Raw genomic sequence first — 18,338 nt, 5'->3', positions numbered from 1 at the left:
CTATCAACTTATTCTGGTGACAATATGGGTCAAAAATAGAAGGGCACTGTTTCCATGCAAACTTGTAGAGAGAAACCACTCATCCAACAGCTAGGAAACTTCCCTTGTTTCAGGTTTTTCAGTCAGTATTTCCAACAAACAGGTATATAATCAGTAACTACACCACTATGTTTTGCATCGTGACTTGACTGCTAATGTACCTAAGCACTATCTTATCTCAGTTTAAATCCAGATTTAATAAGAAGGGGAAGTGCTGTTTATGCTAATGCTTTTGAATGTTCTAGAGAAACATGTTTTGGTTAAAATAGCTTTAATTCTTATAATTGCCAAGTGTAAAACCTAATCCATAAATAACATGTCTTAAAATTGGTAATCTGTTTCTTTGACTTGTTGCACAGAGGTACTAGAAAAGAAGAAATATTGGCAAGAGGAAGAAAATGGATGAAAGGAGAAGTGTGAACAAAATCCACCACATTCTTACCTTATTCCAAAAGTATTTAAAAATAAATTCTCAAGTAAAATGCCTTCCTTCCCTACATGTTTTTTAAATGCTTATGGTTTCAGTATATTAGCTACCTTTTTAATAATTCATATATATCTAAATATGTATTTGTGGTACGGGTAGAGGTGAGGAAGAAAATGACATTTACATTACTTGCTAGATAGAAATGAGTCTGGCAGCTAATCTTAAAATTCATGGACTGTAATAGAGACTATAAGAGAAAATACATACACACAGCTTTGGCTGCTCAAAGCTAGCTACTTTATTTTAGTTGTAATTAATTTTCAACAGCAAAAGATACAAAGGGCTACATACGTATTCTTTAACATACAAGATTCTAATTAATATAACAGTAAATTTAAAATAGGAGTTATCATCTATTAAAGAATAAATAATTGTACAGCTTTCTAACGTGTAGCTCAAGCTTTAAATCACTGACCATAACTAATAAGCAGTGTAATAGCATGAGTGTCTTAACTAAAACCATAGACTGCAATTTTGTTGATTGTAAATCATCATCATTTTTAATGCAAAAGCAACAGCAAATCTCTGTAATTACTGGGTGCATTTTGAATCACTTTTATGATTACTGCTCTATACCCATTAAAAATCCAAAACACTGAATTGCACAGGGTATAAAATTAGAATTATGATACACAACAAGCTATAATTGAAATCCATAAATTTCTGTACTAATGTTCAAGAATTATTTTGTTGCCAAGAATTGCAGCCCTGCAGAATCAACTTTAAAAACATTTACTTTATCTAACAGAGTAGTAGTGGCAGCGATAGCAGTAGTTACTTTGGGATATTTAAAAAAAAAAAAAAAGTAAAATATTGAGGATCATATTTAACATTCCTGCTTGTTTGTTGAACATGTGGCTATCGATTCAAGAAATGCAAGCATTACTTGGCTCCAAATCTCTCTTGCCTGTGCATTTTAACTCTGAGGCTTATTGAGAGCTTGCTCATTTTCAGCAGCACATCCGTCCCCACAGTTACATAACAAAAAGCGCATTTCCACCCACACCTGACCAAGCACTTGTTTTATGCTAATATATATATCATATATTTATTTATTTATTTCTGCTAGGCTTAAGGTGTGATAGTCAACCACAACATCACAGTATAGAGATCCTCACAACACATGGCCATCACACAGTCCAATTAATAAACAGCAATTCTTCAGAGAGAATGGTATCAGTAGTTTCAGTAGCTGACCACTGTTAACAGAGGATACTTGCAACCTCTCTACTCTTGTGACTCACAAGTAAGGGACAGGTTAGGTGGCTTTAAAAAGTGAAGGAAGTCCTAGGGATTAGAAGTGTGAATGCTGAAACCCTGACAAAACAGCAGAAAAACACACAACTGGGGGAAAAGAAGAAAGTAACATTTCACTGATTTCACTGCACAAAGTGAATAAAGGTTGTGGTATGACCTGTAAATCTGCTCCTGTGTCAGTCATTCAATTGCTCATACTCATACAGAAGGCTACCCCAAGGCCTCTGTCACTGACTTTGTGTCAACTACAACAAACTGTTTTTTTGTTGTTTTGTTTTTTCCCCCCCTCACATTAGCTGTAATAAACAAAAACAAAACAAACACAGCCTACAGAATACCTACCTGCCTGTTGCAAGACCTACAAGAAGTCTATGAAAATTTGAGGTCTTGGTGCAAGAAAAACTGCAGAAGAGCATAGACAGCTACTTAAAAAAGAAAAAAGCCAGTCCACCAGGTTACCCGGAGAAAAAGAAGTCTTTGCAAGAATATGGTAAAATTCCAAACTGTGATTTAAAAAGTGCATTAGCCTTACCCCTAGTGACCCTGAGTTGGGTCAGTGCGTCTGCAGGGAGACACAGAACAGACACATTTATTTTTACATGACGTGCCCAGCAGGGAAAGCGTTTCCTACAGCTTACACTTTTGTAGACTTAACACAGAAGAGATATGTCTGAGGCTTGAGAAATTTAATCATGATTCATCTGTGAATTGCATCTCCACATTACTGTTTTTTTTCAGCTGTGTCCTGAACTGTAGGATGGGTTTCAGAGTGTTCAATATGCATCAGGTCAGGTCCTTGGCCGTGGTCAAAATATGCTCAGCACTCCCCAGGAGGGGATTTATGCAAGTGTCTCAAGGCTTTCTTTTGCCTCACTTCTGCATGCACACAGATCACTGTAGTACCTATGAAGTCTGCAGTCCCCAGTGCCAGCACAGTTACGCTCGGCTCCCATGTCCAGTAGTCAACTAGCAGCGGAAACATAGAGTAGACCCAGGTGTCTGTGCCCTGCAGACATCAGATGTGTAGGGACAGACAGGAGAGGGGCTGCTGTACATCAAGAAAGTATGTTCTCCTCTCAAAATCAGTGCTGTAACAGTGATCAAGAGCAGGTATTTGTTTGATAAGGGAAGATGAGGGAAGATGACTTGTCAAGAATAAATTACAACAAATTAACCTAATCTCCTTACCAAACAGCAAAATGGAAATAAGTAGATGTCTTACATCTTGACTTCAAGAAGCCTTTCAATACAATTTCACTGGACATTTGTACTCACGAACTAGGGAAGCATAGTCAAACACAATTAACAACTATAAATATGTTTGCAAAATTATGCCTCCAAACCACATAAGACAAAAATTAGAAGAGTTATAATTGAGAAGCTTTACAGAAGCTGTCCTCAGTAGAGCAATAATTGTTATTTTTAGTATCAATTTGGATGGTGAAAAGGAGAATATTTTGATAACAGTGGGATATATTCAACTGGTTGGAGCGTTAATGCACAGGAGGCCAGGCTTAGAATTTGCAGTGGTCTTAAACTGGAGAGAGCCAAGTTATACAAGCACATTCTTCATCAGGGACAACAGCAGGAAAACACAACCGAACATGTATCATTACGTACACAAATAATGGGAATAATTGGACTGCATTACTAACTAAAGGCCACAGGGCCTGCTGTAGATCCAAGGCATGAGCCAGCAATATCATAGCATTACAAAAGGTTAACAGCCAGACGGTGACAAACAAACCCAGTTATAAACTGCAAAGACAAAATAACTAGCACTCTGCTCAACACCAGCAAGACCCCAGCTGGGACACCTCATCCAGATCACTTCAGACCCATGAGTGAAAGGGACAGAAGGGGCCAACTTCAAAAAATAAAAACAAGCCTAGAAGAGGGAGATGAATAACACATCAATCATTAGTTTATTAATTAACAAACTATTAATTATGAGAGATGGTTAGGACTTGCAGTACTCTCAATTAACTAAACCTTACCACCATCAGAAAAGAAAAAGGTATTCTCCATGGTCCAAGAAGACATAGCAAGAAGTAAACTAGAATTGTGGTATGGAAGATTTAGGTCAAATACTAAGGAAAAAATCTTAATGCTAAAGACAACTTAACACTAGAAAAGGATTAATAACTAAGATTAAGATCACCAGTAACACAACCTCTGTAAAGTTAGACAACAGCTTGTCAATCAGTATTTTTAAAAGCCAGCTAATGCTTGAGAAAAAACCCGCATCGTTATTTCACCTCTATTCAGAGGCTTAAAACCATTTGTACAAGTATTTCGACAACGAATTACTAAGGGGTGGTACTTCCAATTCGGCAAAGAGAAGAAGAATGTTTAACTCACAGCATGGACCTGGTGTAATGTGAGCAAAAAAACCCAATTTTTTAATTTATTTTTTCATAATTTCAGCAATCTCAGTTTAGTCAAACCATAGAAATGTTGAAGGGAAACACACGGAAAACTGCCGCAATAATTTCACTGCTTTTTCTGCTCTTTAGAGATATACACTTGGTTCAGTTCCATGCAGCAATACCACTTTGTACGGTGGAAGAAAAAAGCTTACAAAAAACTGCAGGAGTCTTTTTCTAAACATATTCTTCAGCTGCAAGCTGTCTAAACAACATCCAGAGCTGTGATTTAGACATGAACCTATTTAAAAAAAAAAAAAAGTGCTTTTCTCTTCCAACCTCTTGAATTTAAAAGACACTATTTGGAAACCCAAGGTCTAAGTATTCTTTATGCAGAGTTTTGGGAATTCAAAACAAACAAACAAACAACAAACAAAACACACACACACACCCTTAAGAGTGTCATTTCCAATACTTTTTTAGTTCCTATTCCCTCCCCCCCTTTCAATTTCCAGGCAGACAAAGCTGTCTACATGGGCAACAGCAATGGGCTCACAGGGTCTAGGAGCTCATGTGTTTATCAGGAAAGAGAGCAGAAACCAGAGATTCCAAAGGAAAAGCAAAGGAGCATGTTGGCAGACAGCCAGTAACTTCTCTGATCATATTACGTTAAATGAAAAAAAAAAAAAAAAAAAAAAGGAAAGGAAATTAGTTACAATGCCTGCCAAATTTCCACCTTCAGGATTGACAGAACATGTAAATAAAGCAGTCTCCAAACAAATCCCACCATTTCACCCAAATCAGACAGTGATCTCTGCCTTCGGGTACATAGCTGTAAAATAACATGATACAAATTCTGTCTAAAGACCTTTTTCTCAACCTAGCTGTTCTGATGTTTTCTGTACTACAGCTTATGTCTTATTTCCAAGTTTAGGTTCTCCTAAGTAACCCCAGTAAGACAACAACAATCAACATACAGGATTACTCTTAGATGTGCTAAAAGTCCTACTGAGAGGACTATCCAGCATCACAGCACAACTATCAACTGTTTCTATTTACTACATTCTAAACATTTTCATATACCAAAAAGCTTCTTTCTTACTAATTATATTTTCTCTTTCTTTACTTCTGACCAAAGAAATGGAAAGTCAGCCAGGATTTCAGCACACAGTTTGACAGGCTATGGCTTATTTCACACATTTCCAGACCGGAAGAATGGGGAAGGAAGAGAAAGGAGAAAAAGAAAAAAAAAAAGTAGAAAGAGGTATGTATCAATTTAACATTATATAGATAGTAAAAATACATTTGAAGAGCCACTAAGCTCAAGGCAAGGCAGAGACGAGAAACCATACTGATTATACTTTTGTATTTAGTGGTTAAAAAGACAGACTACAGATCCTGTGCAAAAACCTCTCTCATTTCCCAATAAAAATCAACACCAAGAGCTCCCCCAGCTTTCACAGCACAGGGCCAGAACCCACATACCCAACCACACCTACTGTACGTGTACTTTTGAAAAATCCTACTGTAGAAAATGCAAAGCACGTGCAAGACAAATCCAGTGCTGCTGACTGTTTACGAAACATTACAAAAGATCTAAAACTAAAACCCAAACATTCTCTGACAAGCTCTGTTGCACTGAAGCATGCTTATTGCATTTAATGGCTGCCATACTTTCTCATAGCAGTTATTAATCAAACATCCTGAAGCATCGGTGATTAAGCACACAGCCATCATACAAAAGGGGACATTTGAAGCTCTTTAGATGAAGAAATCTCTCTCTGACAGTTATAGCTTAGTTATTAACACTTAAGAGCATTGTTTCTTTAGCACTGGCTAAAGCGAGTAGCATTGCAGTGAAGAACTAACATCAAAACTAAGGTTCACTTGTCACTTAGGGCTTAAAAATGAATGTATATAGAACAAGCAATACGTTAAGGAATCCCCACACAAACCACATGCCCCTAAAGCCATGCAATATACATGCCATAAGTATTGCTCTGTCTGCTTATTATTCATCGTCTCTGTGCTGTAATAGTTGGCAATAGATAATCATTGTTCAAGTACTTATCCAAAATAGTCTACAGAAAGTTTTTCTTTGTTTTTTTTTTTTGTAAGTGCACCACTTTGCAAGTCAAACCAATACTATAATAAAGAAGGATTGGTGAAGATCAATATGCTTTACATTCAAGATTTTTCTCTTTTATTGGTAGGAGCCAGAGAAGGAAAACAACACATAGCAAATATTAAAAAAAAAAAAAAAAAAAAGATTATGGGAATGACTGTATAAAGGAGTAAACATTAGTGAAAACACCTGAATCACTCTGGAAGTTATTCTTATAAATACCACCTCTAGAACTGTAGAACAAAATTTAAGTTTGCTTCAGATTAAAATTTGAAAAAAAAAAAAACATAATATCACCAATTAAAAATAGTACATCTTGAAAGTTTAAAGTTAGAAACTTATGAACTGAAAATCAGCAAGGACATGAAGTGCATACCCAAATTCTACTCCACATAATATGAAGAAAAAGGACAAAAAAGAAGATTATGATATTAGGGCACGATAGGATGCTCTAGCTTCATAAAGGATGAAATTGTTTCTGTCTGATTGTACAGTAAATTCAAATTAGAGAAAGAAATCTTTCTGTAATAAACGTGACAAGAGAGGCAAAGCAAGAGAAAAATAAACTCTTTAATTCCGTCACCACCTTTGCCTTGAATTTAGTTGATATTCATTGCAAGAGCAAAGCTATTATTAAAAGGCTAGTGCTCATTTCCTTATCCACATAGGAAGCAGTGTGCACAGCACAAAGGAATTTCTGCCTTATTTTCCACATCTCGATCAATACTATTAACTATCACATCAGTTTCACCTACTTGAAGATCTATAAAGACACATTCTATAACAACAATTCATTCTCCTGGACAAATTTAGGCTGCTAGCAAAAACATCATACACATAGACAGGAAGGATGTACTGCAATCACTTATTTCCTGTTAGACACCATAGAAATTGATTTAATGAAGCTAGTGGTTGCATAGGCAGCTCTTTTTAATATATTTATGTTTAGAATATAAGTTCCCTTTTAAGTACGCTTCCAGTTTTGTGATGAAATAGCCCCTTGGGGCAACACCTGAAGCCTTTACAACTTCCTGCATAGGTGAAGCAATACCCCCTACTGAGGGCTCATAAGAAAACCTCCCAATTTTGTAAGAGACGTTTCAAAAAAAAATGCACAGCACTCACACTATCACATACTTGCTACAATATGTTGATATTGTAGCAAGCCTGCTTCATCAAGAGAGTCAGGCTTCCTCTAATTATAATAAACTCTCTCTACTTTCATTGATAGAAGCTTTTCCAAACACATAAAACTTACTTACAGTAACTGGTACTACAGATGATGTAAACTCCCTTAGAAAAACATCCCCAAGTGATTAAGCCCTGGCCAAGGCACTACTCAAGATTTAAAAGCTTAAATGAGCTCAGGCCACCAGCCTGGGAGCGCCCAGCAGCAGGCCAGGCTCAGCTGATGGTTGTTAGCAGTTAAGGCTAACCCTTCCTTCCCCCATCCAGCACTCATGTGCTTTTCTGTCAAAAAGAATAAAATCCTTTTTCCAGGAAATGACCCTATCAGGACTCAAAGAAATTGTTCAGGATGAGGGTGGTGAGGCCAGGCTGGATGGGGCTTTGGGCATCCTGGTCTGGTGGGAGGTGTCCCTACCCATGGCAGGGGTTTGGAATGAGATGGACTTTAAGGTCTCTTCTGACCCAAGCCATCTCTGATTCTAGTACTGAAGGGGTAAAAAGTATTTTTCCAACATCACTTCAAATGCTGAGTTGTTGTGACCACAAACATGGGGAACGAAGTCTACTTTTTAGGAGAATTTTGCCTTAACCTTTGATAGGGTTACTGATGTTACTTCTTAAAGAGGCACAGTATGATTAACTTCATATGCATTGTTCTTCATGTTTATTTTTGTTTGGTTTTGACTTTATTGTCAAAGTGACACACATTTTGTTCCTTCTAGTCACTGGCTGCACAAACTATGTCCTTCCTGTATGCAATTTTTAGACCCGGAAAGAGAACAACTAGTGGTAGCTTGTCAAACTTTCTCTTGCTCCTTCTATTCTAAAAGTTATAAAGCATTATTTTTACCACTGTGTAAATATCAAGTGTATGTGAAAATCTTTCCTCTGAAGTATTCTCTTGGCAAAGTCTTGTTTAGAAGTTATCATAGCAAAAGCCTAGTAACTTCTTTCACATAAAAATAACAAAGCAGGTGAGATGAATGTGACTTTTTTTTTCATCTTTCTTGGTATAATTTCAGTCACATTTGCTTTGCTTCTGCTTTTCCCCTTTATTTGAATGTTAACACCTATATAGGATAAAAATGAACGGACCTTCTTGCTTAGTAATTTCCATAGTTCTCTTTGTTAACCCATTAATTTTGACAGAATGGCATTTTAAAATGAGAATTGTTTGTGAAGTTTGGTCTAAAATGAGAGTGAATGTAGTCTCAGAGCCAGAAATAGTCACTCACTCTTATCTTAGGTTAAATGTTATAGCCCAGGAACCAGCACATGAAGATGTAACAGGTCTTCACAAGGGCAAATTAGATTCTTGATGACTATTCTGGTACCTAGCTATTCCCTAGCTATGGAAAAACCCTCACTAAACTAACAGTTGAATATTTAGGGGAGACCTTTACTACGAGGTATACAAAAGATCAGAGGTGTGTCTGTATACAGTTCTCTATATAATACAACACAATCAGTTTTTAGTAGAACAGGTTTAAACAAAATTGCAAGAAAAGCATTTTGGCAAACACCACACAATCGGACTAGAATTAAGAAATGCTACAGTTCAGAGAGATTACTGAGATCACATGATAAGCACCCAAAAACTATGCCAACAATTGTTTTCAACATTTTTGCAGTGAACTCATAACTTTTGGTGAAACTACAGCTTTTTTTTTTTTTTTTTTTTTAAGTGATACATTCCATCTTGCTTCATAAAGACCAATTTGGTCTCACCTATTTTCTAAAGCTGTAACACCTACTCCTTTTCCCAGATCTCTGGGAACTCTCCCAAGTGGGAGAAAGCCTTTCTTCTCAGCAGAGCATGGAGGAGGCAAGGGAATGATCCAAATTACAGCCCAGCACTCTGGGACAGTGGGAAAGGGAGGTGGAATAAAACTCATGCAGAGCTTGGGATGGGATGGATAACTAACACAGCGCTCAGCATGGGATTGGAAGGGGACGAATCAAATGAGAAGATGGAGCATTGTCTCAAGCTGTACAAAAAGGGATTGCTGCCTCAGTTCTCTCTCTCCACCCAAATAGATCAGCGGTAACACTCCTCAGCTTTGTTGAGTGAATCTAGACTGGGGTGAAAATGGTTAGAGAGATCCAGGAAAAAGACGTACATTCTTGGGTGGGAAACACATCGCTCTTAAGGAAGAAGGTAGAGTGTCTTTAGGCAGATTTAGGATGATTTAGAAGTTGGACAGTGGGTAGCTCTGTGATGAGCAGAGGGCTTCTGGGGAAACTGGACTGGGAGGTGCGGAGCCCAAAGGACGGGAGCTTCCTAGTACAGAAGAGTCACTCCTCGCAAAAATCTCTACCCAAGATACACAGGCACTGATGCCAAATCTGCATCCACTCTTAGCTTTATTTAATTATTTGTTTGTTTTCTCTATGGAACATTGACTTATTGAGTGCATGGTCAGTTGGCCACTTAGCTAACCCTGGAATAAAAACTACTCAAGCTTTTCTTCATCCTGGATGGAAATAAAAGGCTTTTATTTTTGGCTTTTTAACTCTTTCCTGAATGACACAAAAATTACTGTGTGGTTTTTGAGGCACAGACATCAGAACTGGGCCTAATTTCCCCATCATGTTCCCACAGATGTCAAATGCAGAGTGAAAATACCACACCCCTACTTCCAGAGTGTGGATGCCCAAGACCAACGCAATTCTTGGAGAAAAAAGAACTCATGGAAGACATATGTTTGTACCCAGTTGTGAGTTTTATTTGATACACGCCATTTCTTTCTGATTTATAGTTGCTGACAGGACAACTGTAAACAACTGTTTACTTGATTGCAGCCAATATAGATGAGCATAGATTTCAGAGAATATTTACCAAACATTTATTCTAGTGTGAACCTGTGAGATCTACACTCGGAAGTCTGCCTTGCTGCTGTTCAAGCTGCTAATGGTGATATTTAAAGCCCTGAAAAAGTTCTGGTTTCTTTTTGCGTGCTACTGCTATATTTATCATTCTCATCTCACATCGTACTGTTCTCACCCATCACAACAATTACAGTTGGTAAGGGTGTGCTTGTTAGCTGATTTAAATTTGAACACTTCAAGCCAAACCCAGCATCAAATGAAATCCCTGGCAAAATCCTCACTGACTTCACTGGGAATGAGACCAACTGGAGGAGCAAGACTTCAGCGAGAGGCATGTATCACTGCAATTCACATACTGCTGAGCTCGTGAGAACAGGGACGAGGCATTATTTGAAGGCAGCTGCAGTTGTGTTTCATTTGACAAACCACTTCTCTTTTGTTTTGCAAAATATTAAGAGACTCTGCAAGTAGCAAAGCTAGCAGCCTCGATGACTCAGTGCAGACAGTTTTGGGCCAGCCTGGCTGCAGACTGGCAGTGTCGGGGAAGGTTCAGGCAATTCTCTGCTTCCTGATGCACAGCCATTCCTAAAATAACGCTGTGGTGCTAAACATAGCTCTGCCATGTACGTTTAATAAATGACAATTCCTGCAGCGTGTACAAGCCACCGCGTTTGTCAAGATAAGTACATCAATATGAGATGTCATGTTAGCCTAGACAAAGAGATTGAACCAGATAGCTTTGTCAAACACAAAGCAAAGGGGCTCATTCAAACTGACAAAGGAAGAAACGTAAAAGTTACACCTACTGATCCAGCCTGAACATACTCCGTCCTCCCCTGCTTTGGAAGAATCTCAAGCCAGAAAGTGACATCCTGTACTAAATTCCCTCCTAACTGGGAACAACAATACTTCTTTCACCTCAAACCCCTCTACCGCATTTTTTGGAAGTTCAATGATACCTGTCAGTATGTTTCAGATCATACATACATGTACTGTAGTGGATAAGGACTTTTCATAAATGACATATGCACACAGGGTATGTCTAACAGGCAAAAATAACAGGCATAGCTAATTGTCATATATCCAAGCTACTATTTATTCCTTGATCACTTTTCTTACTTAAATATAGGGAAGTTTAAATTTAATTTTAAGGCACTGGCGAATGGCCCTGCACACACACACACACATGCAGAGTTCAGAATTATCCTGAGAAAATTCAGTTCAGCTTCGCACCACTGAGCTCTGACTGAATCATGTCCCTGGGGGGAAGAAAAAGCCTTGTGGGAACTACAAGAGGCCAGGCATCTTTCTTTTGCCAGGGAGCTGTAAGTTTAGTTTCTCCTTCAAACGTAATGCCATTTGAAGGCTGGCTAAAGCATCCCCTTCACGTGCAGTTGATGCTGAGCGCAGGGGAAGGCAGCTCAGCCCAGCTTCCATTGAGCTCAGGACCCCACGCTCCACTTCACCCTTCCAGCACCCACCATGACCAGACCTGAGAAGACACACAGGGGAAGTGAACACAACCCTAGAAAAAGAGAGAAAATACTAAAAGTGGATGCTATCCTCTCTTAGGACTCCACCTTTAATACACCCTAATGGGATTTTCCTTCCTCTCAAAACTGAGACATAATGAAACCCAGGAAAATTCGCATTCAACATTTCCAGAGGAGAGTGAATACACATTAAAATATTCAGGAATTATTCAAATGCAAATACAGCAGAGTGCTGTATTATTCATATTCTGCAATATCTTGCCTTAATGCTCTTTTGGGAGAAGACCTTTTCCAGTTTGTTTGTTTTTTTTCTGAGTTTAATAAATTGTGACTTTGAAACAACTGTCCAATATATGAGGTGCTGTATTTTCTTTAAAAGAAAACAGAGGTATGAAGTTAAAGGCAAATTCAGTGCTTCCTAATATAAAATACCTTTTCACTTCCTGAACATTGCCTGTAGCTTTGCTAATTTATTGCCATGAAAATATTGTTACTACTTAATGCACTAGTACTTTTGTCAATAGGCAGCTTTCCCCAAGGCATATTTGAGAACGCTCTGCTAATCAGGGTTGATGCAGTTATTCCAAAGCAGCCAGGTCTTTAGAAAAAGGTTCATGTTTAATTCCAGTATGGGTGAGTGTTGCCATTTCTTCAAAGCACAATATTTTTAATTCACCAAATTCATTTCTGTAGCTATCTGAAGCACTAACTAAATTATCCAGTCCCAGACTCAGTTTGAATCAGTATGTTTCAAAGAGTATTGCTGGCATCTTTACCTCTTTACATATGACTTATGCGAGATATTCCTCATTTTGTGATGGCAAGGATTAAACAAAGATTTAATCAGAAACACAAATCTGTGCTATACCATCAGCATGGAACATAAAAAAAACATGGTTGGATGTTTAAGCAGATACTCACTTGGATCTGACTTCTTACTTTTCTACATCTGCTTGAGCTCTTGAGATTATGACCTCAAATGCAGCTGAATTTTCAGTGTTTGTTTTCCAAGCATGTTGATAATCGTAAACAGCACAGTGAGTGACAATGAGGTCACATACAACATACACATGTCATACTACAGTTTTATTCTCTCTAATAAATATGGAAATCTACATCAGTATAACTTTATTGAGGCTACGCAAATCATCTTAATTGGTGTGGGAGCTTTTAATGCATGTATATTTTCAGTCATTTTTAATGTATTTGCAGTTCTCTGCAGATGAAAAATTGAATAAAGTTCCTCAAGAACAGGTCAGGCCATTTGTTTCAATTAGAAATAGTAATGAAATTCCAGTAAACTATTAAATGTCACTTAATCTGTATTCAAGATAAATAGAATACTTAATTTCTCTTGACATGTTCCACGACAAGGTACCCTACTCGTCTTTGTATTGACTAAAGTGGAGCTCCTCTGCTTTCCATACCACAGTGACATTTAGTGACATTATTCCTGCTCGAACTGAGCATGGACATAATCTGTTTTACAGACAGCCCACCAAGGTAAGAAGTGTGTCTGCATGGGGCTGAAGGCTCCACTGCCTTTGTTCTGGCTGGCTCAGGTCAGCACTGAGCTCCCCTTTGTTCATCTGAATGGGAAAGCTGGCATTTTGCTCATTTTGGTTTCCTTCTGCCATAGCACCCCCTAAATTCTACATGTCAGAAGAATAGCAATACTATTCATACATCTGGCATAACAGATTCCCTAACTGAAGACAGAATTACAACCATCAATAAATATTTAAAAGCAGCTAGATGTTCTGGAATGACTCGATGAGGTACAACAAGCTCTTCTTTGAAGTGCACTGCAGCCCATCACCTCCACAAGAAGTTCCTCAGATTCAAGGGACTTGTAAGGAGATCTGACACAGCAGGCTTGAAACCGAAACAGAAGACTTGGAGTATTAAGGAAGATTACCGTTGTGGAGAAAAAAACTGGCCTCGGTAGAGTTCTTCTCAGTTACAGTTATGTTCCTTCGTTTACATTTGAAAAATATAAAAGATTCAATTTGAGGAAGTGAGGTCTTAGGTTCTAATTCTCCTGGAAATAATCAAGATGGCTTGCGATAATTCTCCATGTCTGAAGTCGCCCACACACATGGCTTGAATTCAAAGCCTGCACGTCTTTAAGAGATTTATATTAAGCTGCATTAAGTAGTTGTTACTCATTTTTTCTGAGTGCGATCAAGCTAAGTTAAACTAAAATTTACCTTGCCAATACATTTCTATCCCTCACACTGTGTGTTTTCCCCCTTCATCTGATAAAACAATGACAACATTGAAAGGAGACAGCAAAAAGATGGTTTTAACATCTCATCATCCACACCTAGTACTCATTTTTGGTGTTTTGACAAGCCTGAAGCTCAGGAAGCTAGCAAAAAGATGTAAACAAGGCGGAGGATCAGCACTTCTAGTTCTCAGGGACATTTTCAAATAAAACTCCAAAATTGTCTGAGAACTACATAACTGAATGCTTTAAGTATTCCTCAGGAAACAAGTAAAATACATATGTAAATATACACATACAAATACACACAGGCATGCTCCTCTGTGTAATGCTCCGTTCATAGACATTGAAAGTCTACATGAAAAGATGACATTGTTCATGTAAGCCATGGAGTGAAGGAGAAGGCTGGTTAGGAGCTCAGCAGCAGAGATGCAAACAGATGTTCAATAGCTTGGTGTCTAGTTCCCTGCTCCACACCAGCTACATGACCATCTGTAGACAGATGTGTCTTTGGATAAATATATACAAAAACTTGGGATATACCTGAAGCTGATTCTTTAATCTTATGTGCAGAAGAGAACACATCCAGTTTCTTTGGACATGCAGAAGTCTGTACACTGCATATTCTATATAAAAACATATAATACAGGTTGCTGAAATTACAGCCACAGTTTTCTAAAGGACCTTTTTCTTCAAAAGAGGCACAATTACAATACAGTTCTTTCCCAAATGAAAGAATACAGTATTTATTTCTCGTGTTCTACAAAACATCCAATGAATAATGCACAGTGACGTGATCTTTTGGTATTCCCTTTAAGCCGTTTTTGAGATGGATTGCTACAGTGGGTGGCATTCACAAGAACACATGTTGAGCAACACACATTCAAATCTTGCCAGTTTTATGGTTTCTTACAACACGCTTCAATGTGAAGTGATTCACATTAAGAACATGGAGAAAGTTTTTCTATTACTGTAAAAAAAATGATGTTATATGCGTTTATCGTCCAAAATAAACACATTGACACCACAAGCTGAAATAAAATAAGGAAATAAAGCTTAGTTCCTCTTTCTACCTCAAAATGTTACATTTACATTTAAACCCATTAAAGTTGAGTGACACTTTCCATGTAAGATGAGCTTGTCCTGACAGTTAACCCACATTACTATCAGACCCATCAAATTAAAACAAGGTGAGCTAAAGAAGAAATCAATGCCAAAGATTTTAATTTCCTTGATGTCACATGCTGGCATCTTAGGAATGTTATAATTCCTATAGAGAAGGTAGCAAAGAGAGAAGGTAGTGAAGTTAGAATGCAGGGAATTCCTTGGTAAGAAGGAATTGATGACTGTGAACATGCACAAAGTTGAAAGAAAGAAATGAAACAGCTGTGAAGGTGGGAGATGCACTGCAGCAGCACTGATAAGCAAGAACTTTTATGGAAGTTTGTTTATATAAGACGTGTAATGGTAATTTCAGAACAATGTCGGTCCAATGACATATCACTTTAAAGGGAAAAAGATCTCTCTGAAATGACACAGTAGGTTTTGGAAGATGCTGTACTTAGACTCGATGTATACGTTCAAGGATGTCTTGGCCACCACCCTATCAGATTTGGTACATTGCCTCTGATCCATCTCAGATTGTCTCTTCCTGAAACATCTGTCATCAGTCAGAGGTTTCAGGAAGAAGTGAACAAAGAAATGTATCAAACCAGTCAACTGTGCTGTACTGGAGAAGTGACTAGTGGTCCTCTATTAAAAACAGGAGTCCTGAAACTTATTATCCTCTTAGCCTTATTATGAGCACCTCCACATTGAATTTCACCCATTGTTACCACATCCAGGTCCCCTGCTGCTGATGGTAATTCTCAGTTTTAATTCATCACAACCATAACCATTTCTAGAGACCCAGACCTGCAGACTTCCCCTTCACCTTACTTCCATGTCTTCTGGAAGTTTTTTTCTGAGGCAGAAAGTGCCCACAATTTCAAGGTCAACTGACAACTGCTCAGGTTTCCTGAAAAAACATTATCGAAAATATGGGCAACCTGGGTCATCAAACAACTTTCCGAAGCACTTCTTTCTCAGCTCTGAAGCAAACATGCATTTTAATACCTTATTTTCTTTCACAAGTCATTTTCTCCTCCATGGCACTGCCCGTTTAATTCTATAGCTGTATTCGTGGTGCATATCTTATTTGCAGCAGGAAATCTACAGAAAACTTCAGACAAAACAATTTCTACCTTCTGGACCACATTAACCTTATGCTTTAACCTTTCCAGAAGATAAGAATTAGGTGAATGTCGGGGGTTTATCAAACTGGAATACGCTCTTCTGAGACCCGCACTTTTCCGGCCTTTCAGCAGAACATGTGTCCTGAACACCAACTGACTCGTGCCCGGGGCGGCTGACGCATGGTTTTGACATTCACCGCTCACTTCCATCCCCTAGTAAATAAACGTGGGCAACAGGAGCTGTTCCTCCAGCCACAAGGCTGCTTCCTTCGGGAGCCACTTTGCCAGCAGGACCTGACACTAGCATACTACCTGTAAGGGCTGGTGAGAGCAGCTATCAACCCCCAACACAATGGAAAAGTTGCAGAAGGCAAAATAAATAAATAAAGCAGAAATAAAAATAACAAACACCCAAAGCATCTTGTAGGTGGTCCCGTCAATCCCTGCCTTCACACCCAAACCGGACCGGAGCCAAGGACCCGGCCAAAACCCCGAGGAGCGGTCTTACCTTGTTGGAGTAGGGGGGCTTGCTGAGGTTGATGCCGTCGCGGACGAGCTTGTCACGGATCATGATCTTCAGCTTGAGCCGGGGGTAAGCCACCAGCCCCCCCCGGCCGGGGCGGTGCCGGGGGGCCGCCAACCCCGGCCCCGACGGGGGGCGGCCGGTGTCGGGGGGCGCGGGCGGCGGCTCCAGGGTGAAGTAGAGCCCCGCCGCCGTCTCGGCCGCCTCCTTGAGCCGCCGCACGGCTTCGTGGATCCGGCGGCGGTGCTGGGGCACGGCCACGCCGATGGCATCCAGGTCCGGGTCCCCGATCTGCTTGCACACCTCCAGGTCGTCGTAGCCGTTGTCGACGAAGGACTCGGCGTACTGGGGGAGCTGCAGGGTCTTCAGCCACTCGTACACGATGTTGGTGCACATGCTGGCTCCGCGGGGACGGCGACCTCAACTTTCAGCACCGGAGCCAGCCTCCCCCCGGCCGGAGGAAACAGAGACACGGCCAGGAGCCGCGCCGCGACTCGCGGGGCTCGGGAGCAAGGTCACGAAATGAACACTCACCGGGGGGGGGCGGAAAAAAAAAAAAAAAAAAAAAAAAAAGCAAGCCACGAATCCCTAGAGCAGATCAGCGGGGCATCGGCAGCGCTGCCGAGCGAAGCCCTCCCGCTTCTTCCTCCTCCTCTGCTGCTGCCACCAAGCGCCGCCGCCCGCTGCCACCGGAGAGGGGAGGCTCGGGCGAGAGCGAAGCCAAGTGCGAGGGTGCATCCCCTAAAATCCCCAGCCGCTGCCGCACAACATCCACCCACTTTCTCTGGAAGTAATTCGCCGGCGCTGTCTATTTTTTTCTTTTTTTTTCCCCCCCCTCTCTTCCTTCCAGCGTCGGTTTCTGTTCCAGCTCCCGTCTCACCTTCCCGTGCTCTGTCGCATGATCAATCCGCTCCCTGCCTGGGGCCGGTCACGCCGGGCGAGCAGGATCCCCTTCCCTCTCCCAGCACAGCGCCGTGCTTTTTTTTTTAATTATTATTATTTTATTTTTATTTTCACGTCCTTTCCCCTATCCCTGCCGGCAGCGGGTGCACACAGGCGGCTTTCGCTTCCCTTTTAAACGGCTCCTTTCGGATTAGGATAGGAAAAAAAAAAAAAAAGAAAGGGAGGGCTGATAAGGAAGGATCCCGCTCACTTTCCCGAGTTACTTTCCCCGCTGCCCTTCATCCCCGCCCCGGGATGCCGGCATCAGCCCGGCAGCGAGCCCCCCTCCTGCTCCCCCTCCTGCTCCCCCTACCCCAGGCGGGCAGGCAGCCGGGCGCCGGCCGGGCACAACTTTGATCCCCCTTACCCCCCTTATTCCCTTTATCCCCTTGATCCCCGTTATCCCCTCTTGTCCCGGCGGTGCCGAGCGGGCGGCCGGGCTCCGCGCATCCCCCGGCGGCAGGGCTGGCCCCGGGGTGCCGAGCCGCCCCCCGCAGGTCGCTGCCGCCTGCCCCGCTGCCTTGGCTGAACCCCCCCGGTCCCAGCCAGCGGGACCCCTCTGCGGAGCCCCCTCCCTGCCGGCTCCTCCTTCCCCTACCCCTGGGGGCTTCGGGTGGCTCCTCCGCCT

At 40.7% G+C, this 18,338-nt stretch overlaps 1 protein-coding gene and 1 long non-coding RNA gene across 6 annotated transcripts in view; both read right to left on the bottom strand.

Annotated features, from left to right (window-relative positions):
- LOC113843205 (uncharacterized) overlaps positions 1-7,587 on the bottom strand; it is a 257,895-nt gene extending 250,308 nt beyond the window's left edge. The window contains exon 1 of the long non-coding RNA XR_003496394.3: positions 7,537-7,587. This is a non-coding gene — a long non-coding RNA (uncharacterized lncRNA). The remainder of the gene's footprint in view (positions 1-7,536) is intronic.
- Positions 1-17,314, bottom strand: part of LOC101789803 (SAM and SH3 domain-containing protein 1) — a 544,938-nt gene extending 527,624 nt beyond the window's left edge. For 2 of the 5 annotated variants that reach the window (XM_038175905.2, XM_072035898.1), the window contains exon 1: positions 16,754-17,307. In XM_038175905.2, the coding sequence (XP_038031833.1) occupies positions 16,754-17,164 (411 nt within the window). In that variant the 5' untranslated portion in view covers positions 17,165-17,307. Of the gene's footprint in view, positions 1-16,753 lie in introns of all 5 variants that reach the window. The other 3 variants (XM_038175902.2, XM_038175901.2, XM_038175903.2) reach the window with 3 other exon arrangements.
- Positions 17,315-18,338: the final 1,024 nt, after the last annotated feature.

This window comes from Anas platyrhynchos, chromosome 3 (genome assembly GCF_047663525.1).
Source record: "Anas platyrhynchos isolate ZD024472 breed Pekin duck chromosome 3, IASCAAS_PekinDuck_T2T, whole genome shotgun sequence".
NCBI lineage: Eukaryota > Metazoa > Chordata > Aves > Anseriformes > Anatidae > Anas > Anas platyrhynchos.
This window is presented reverse-complemented; position numbering and strand designations above follow the sequence as displayed.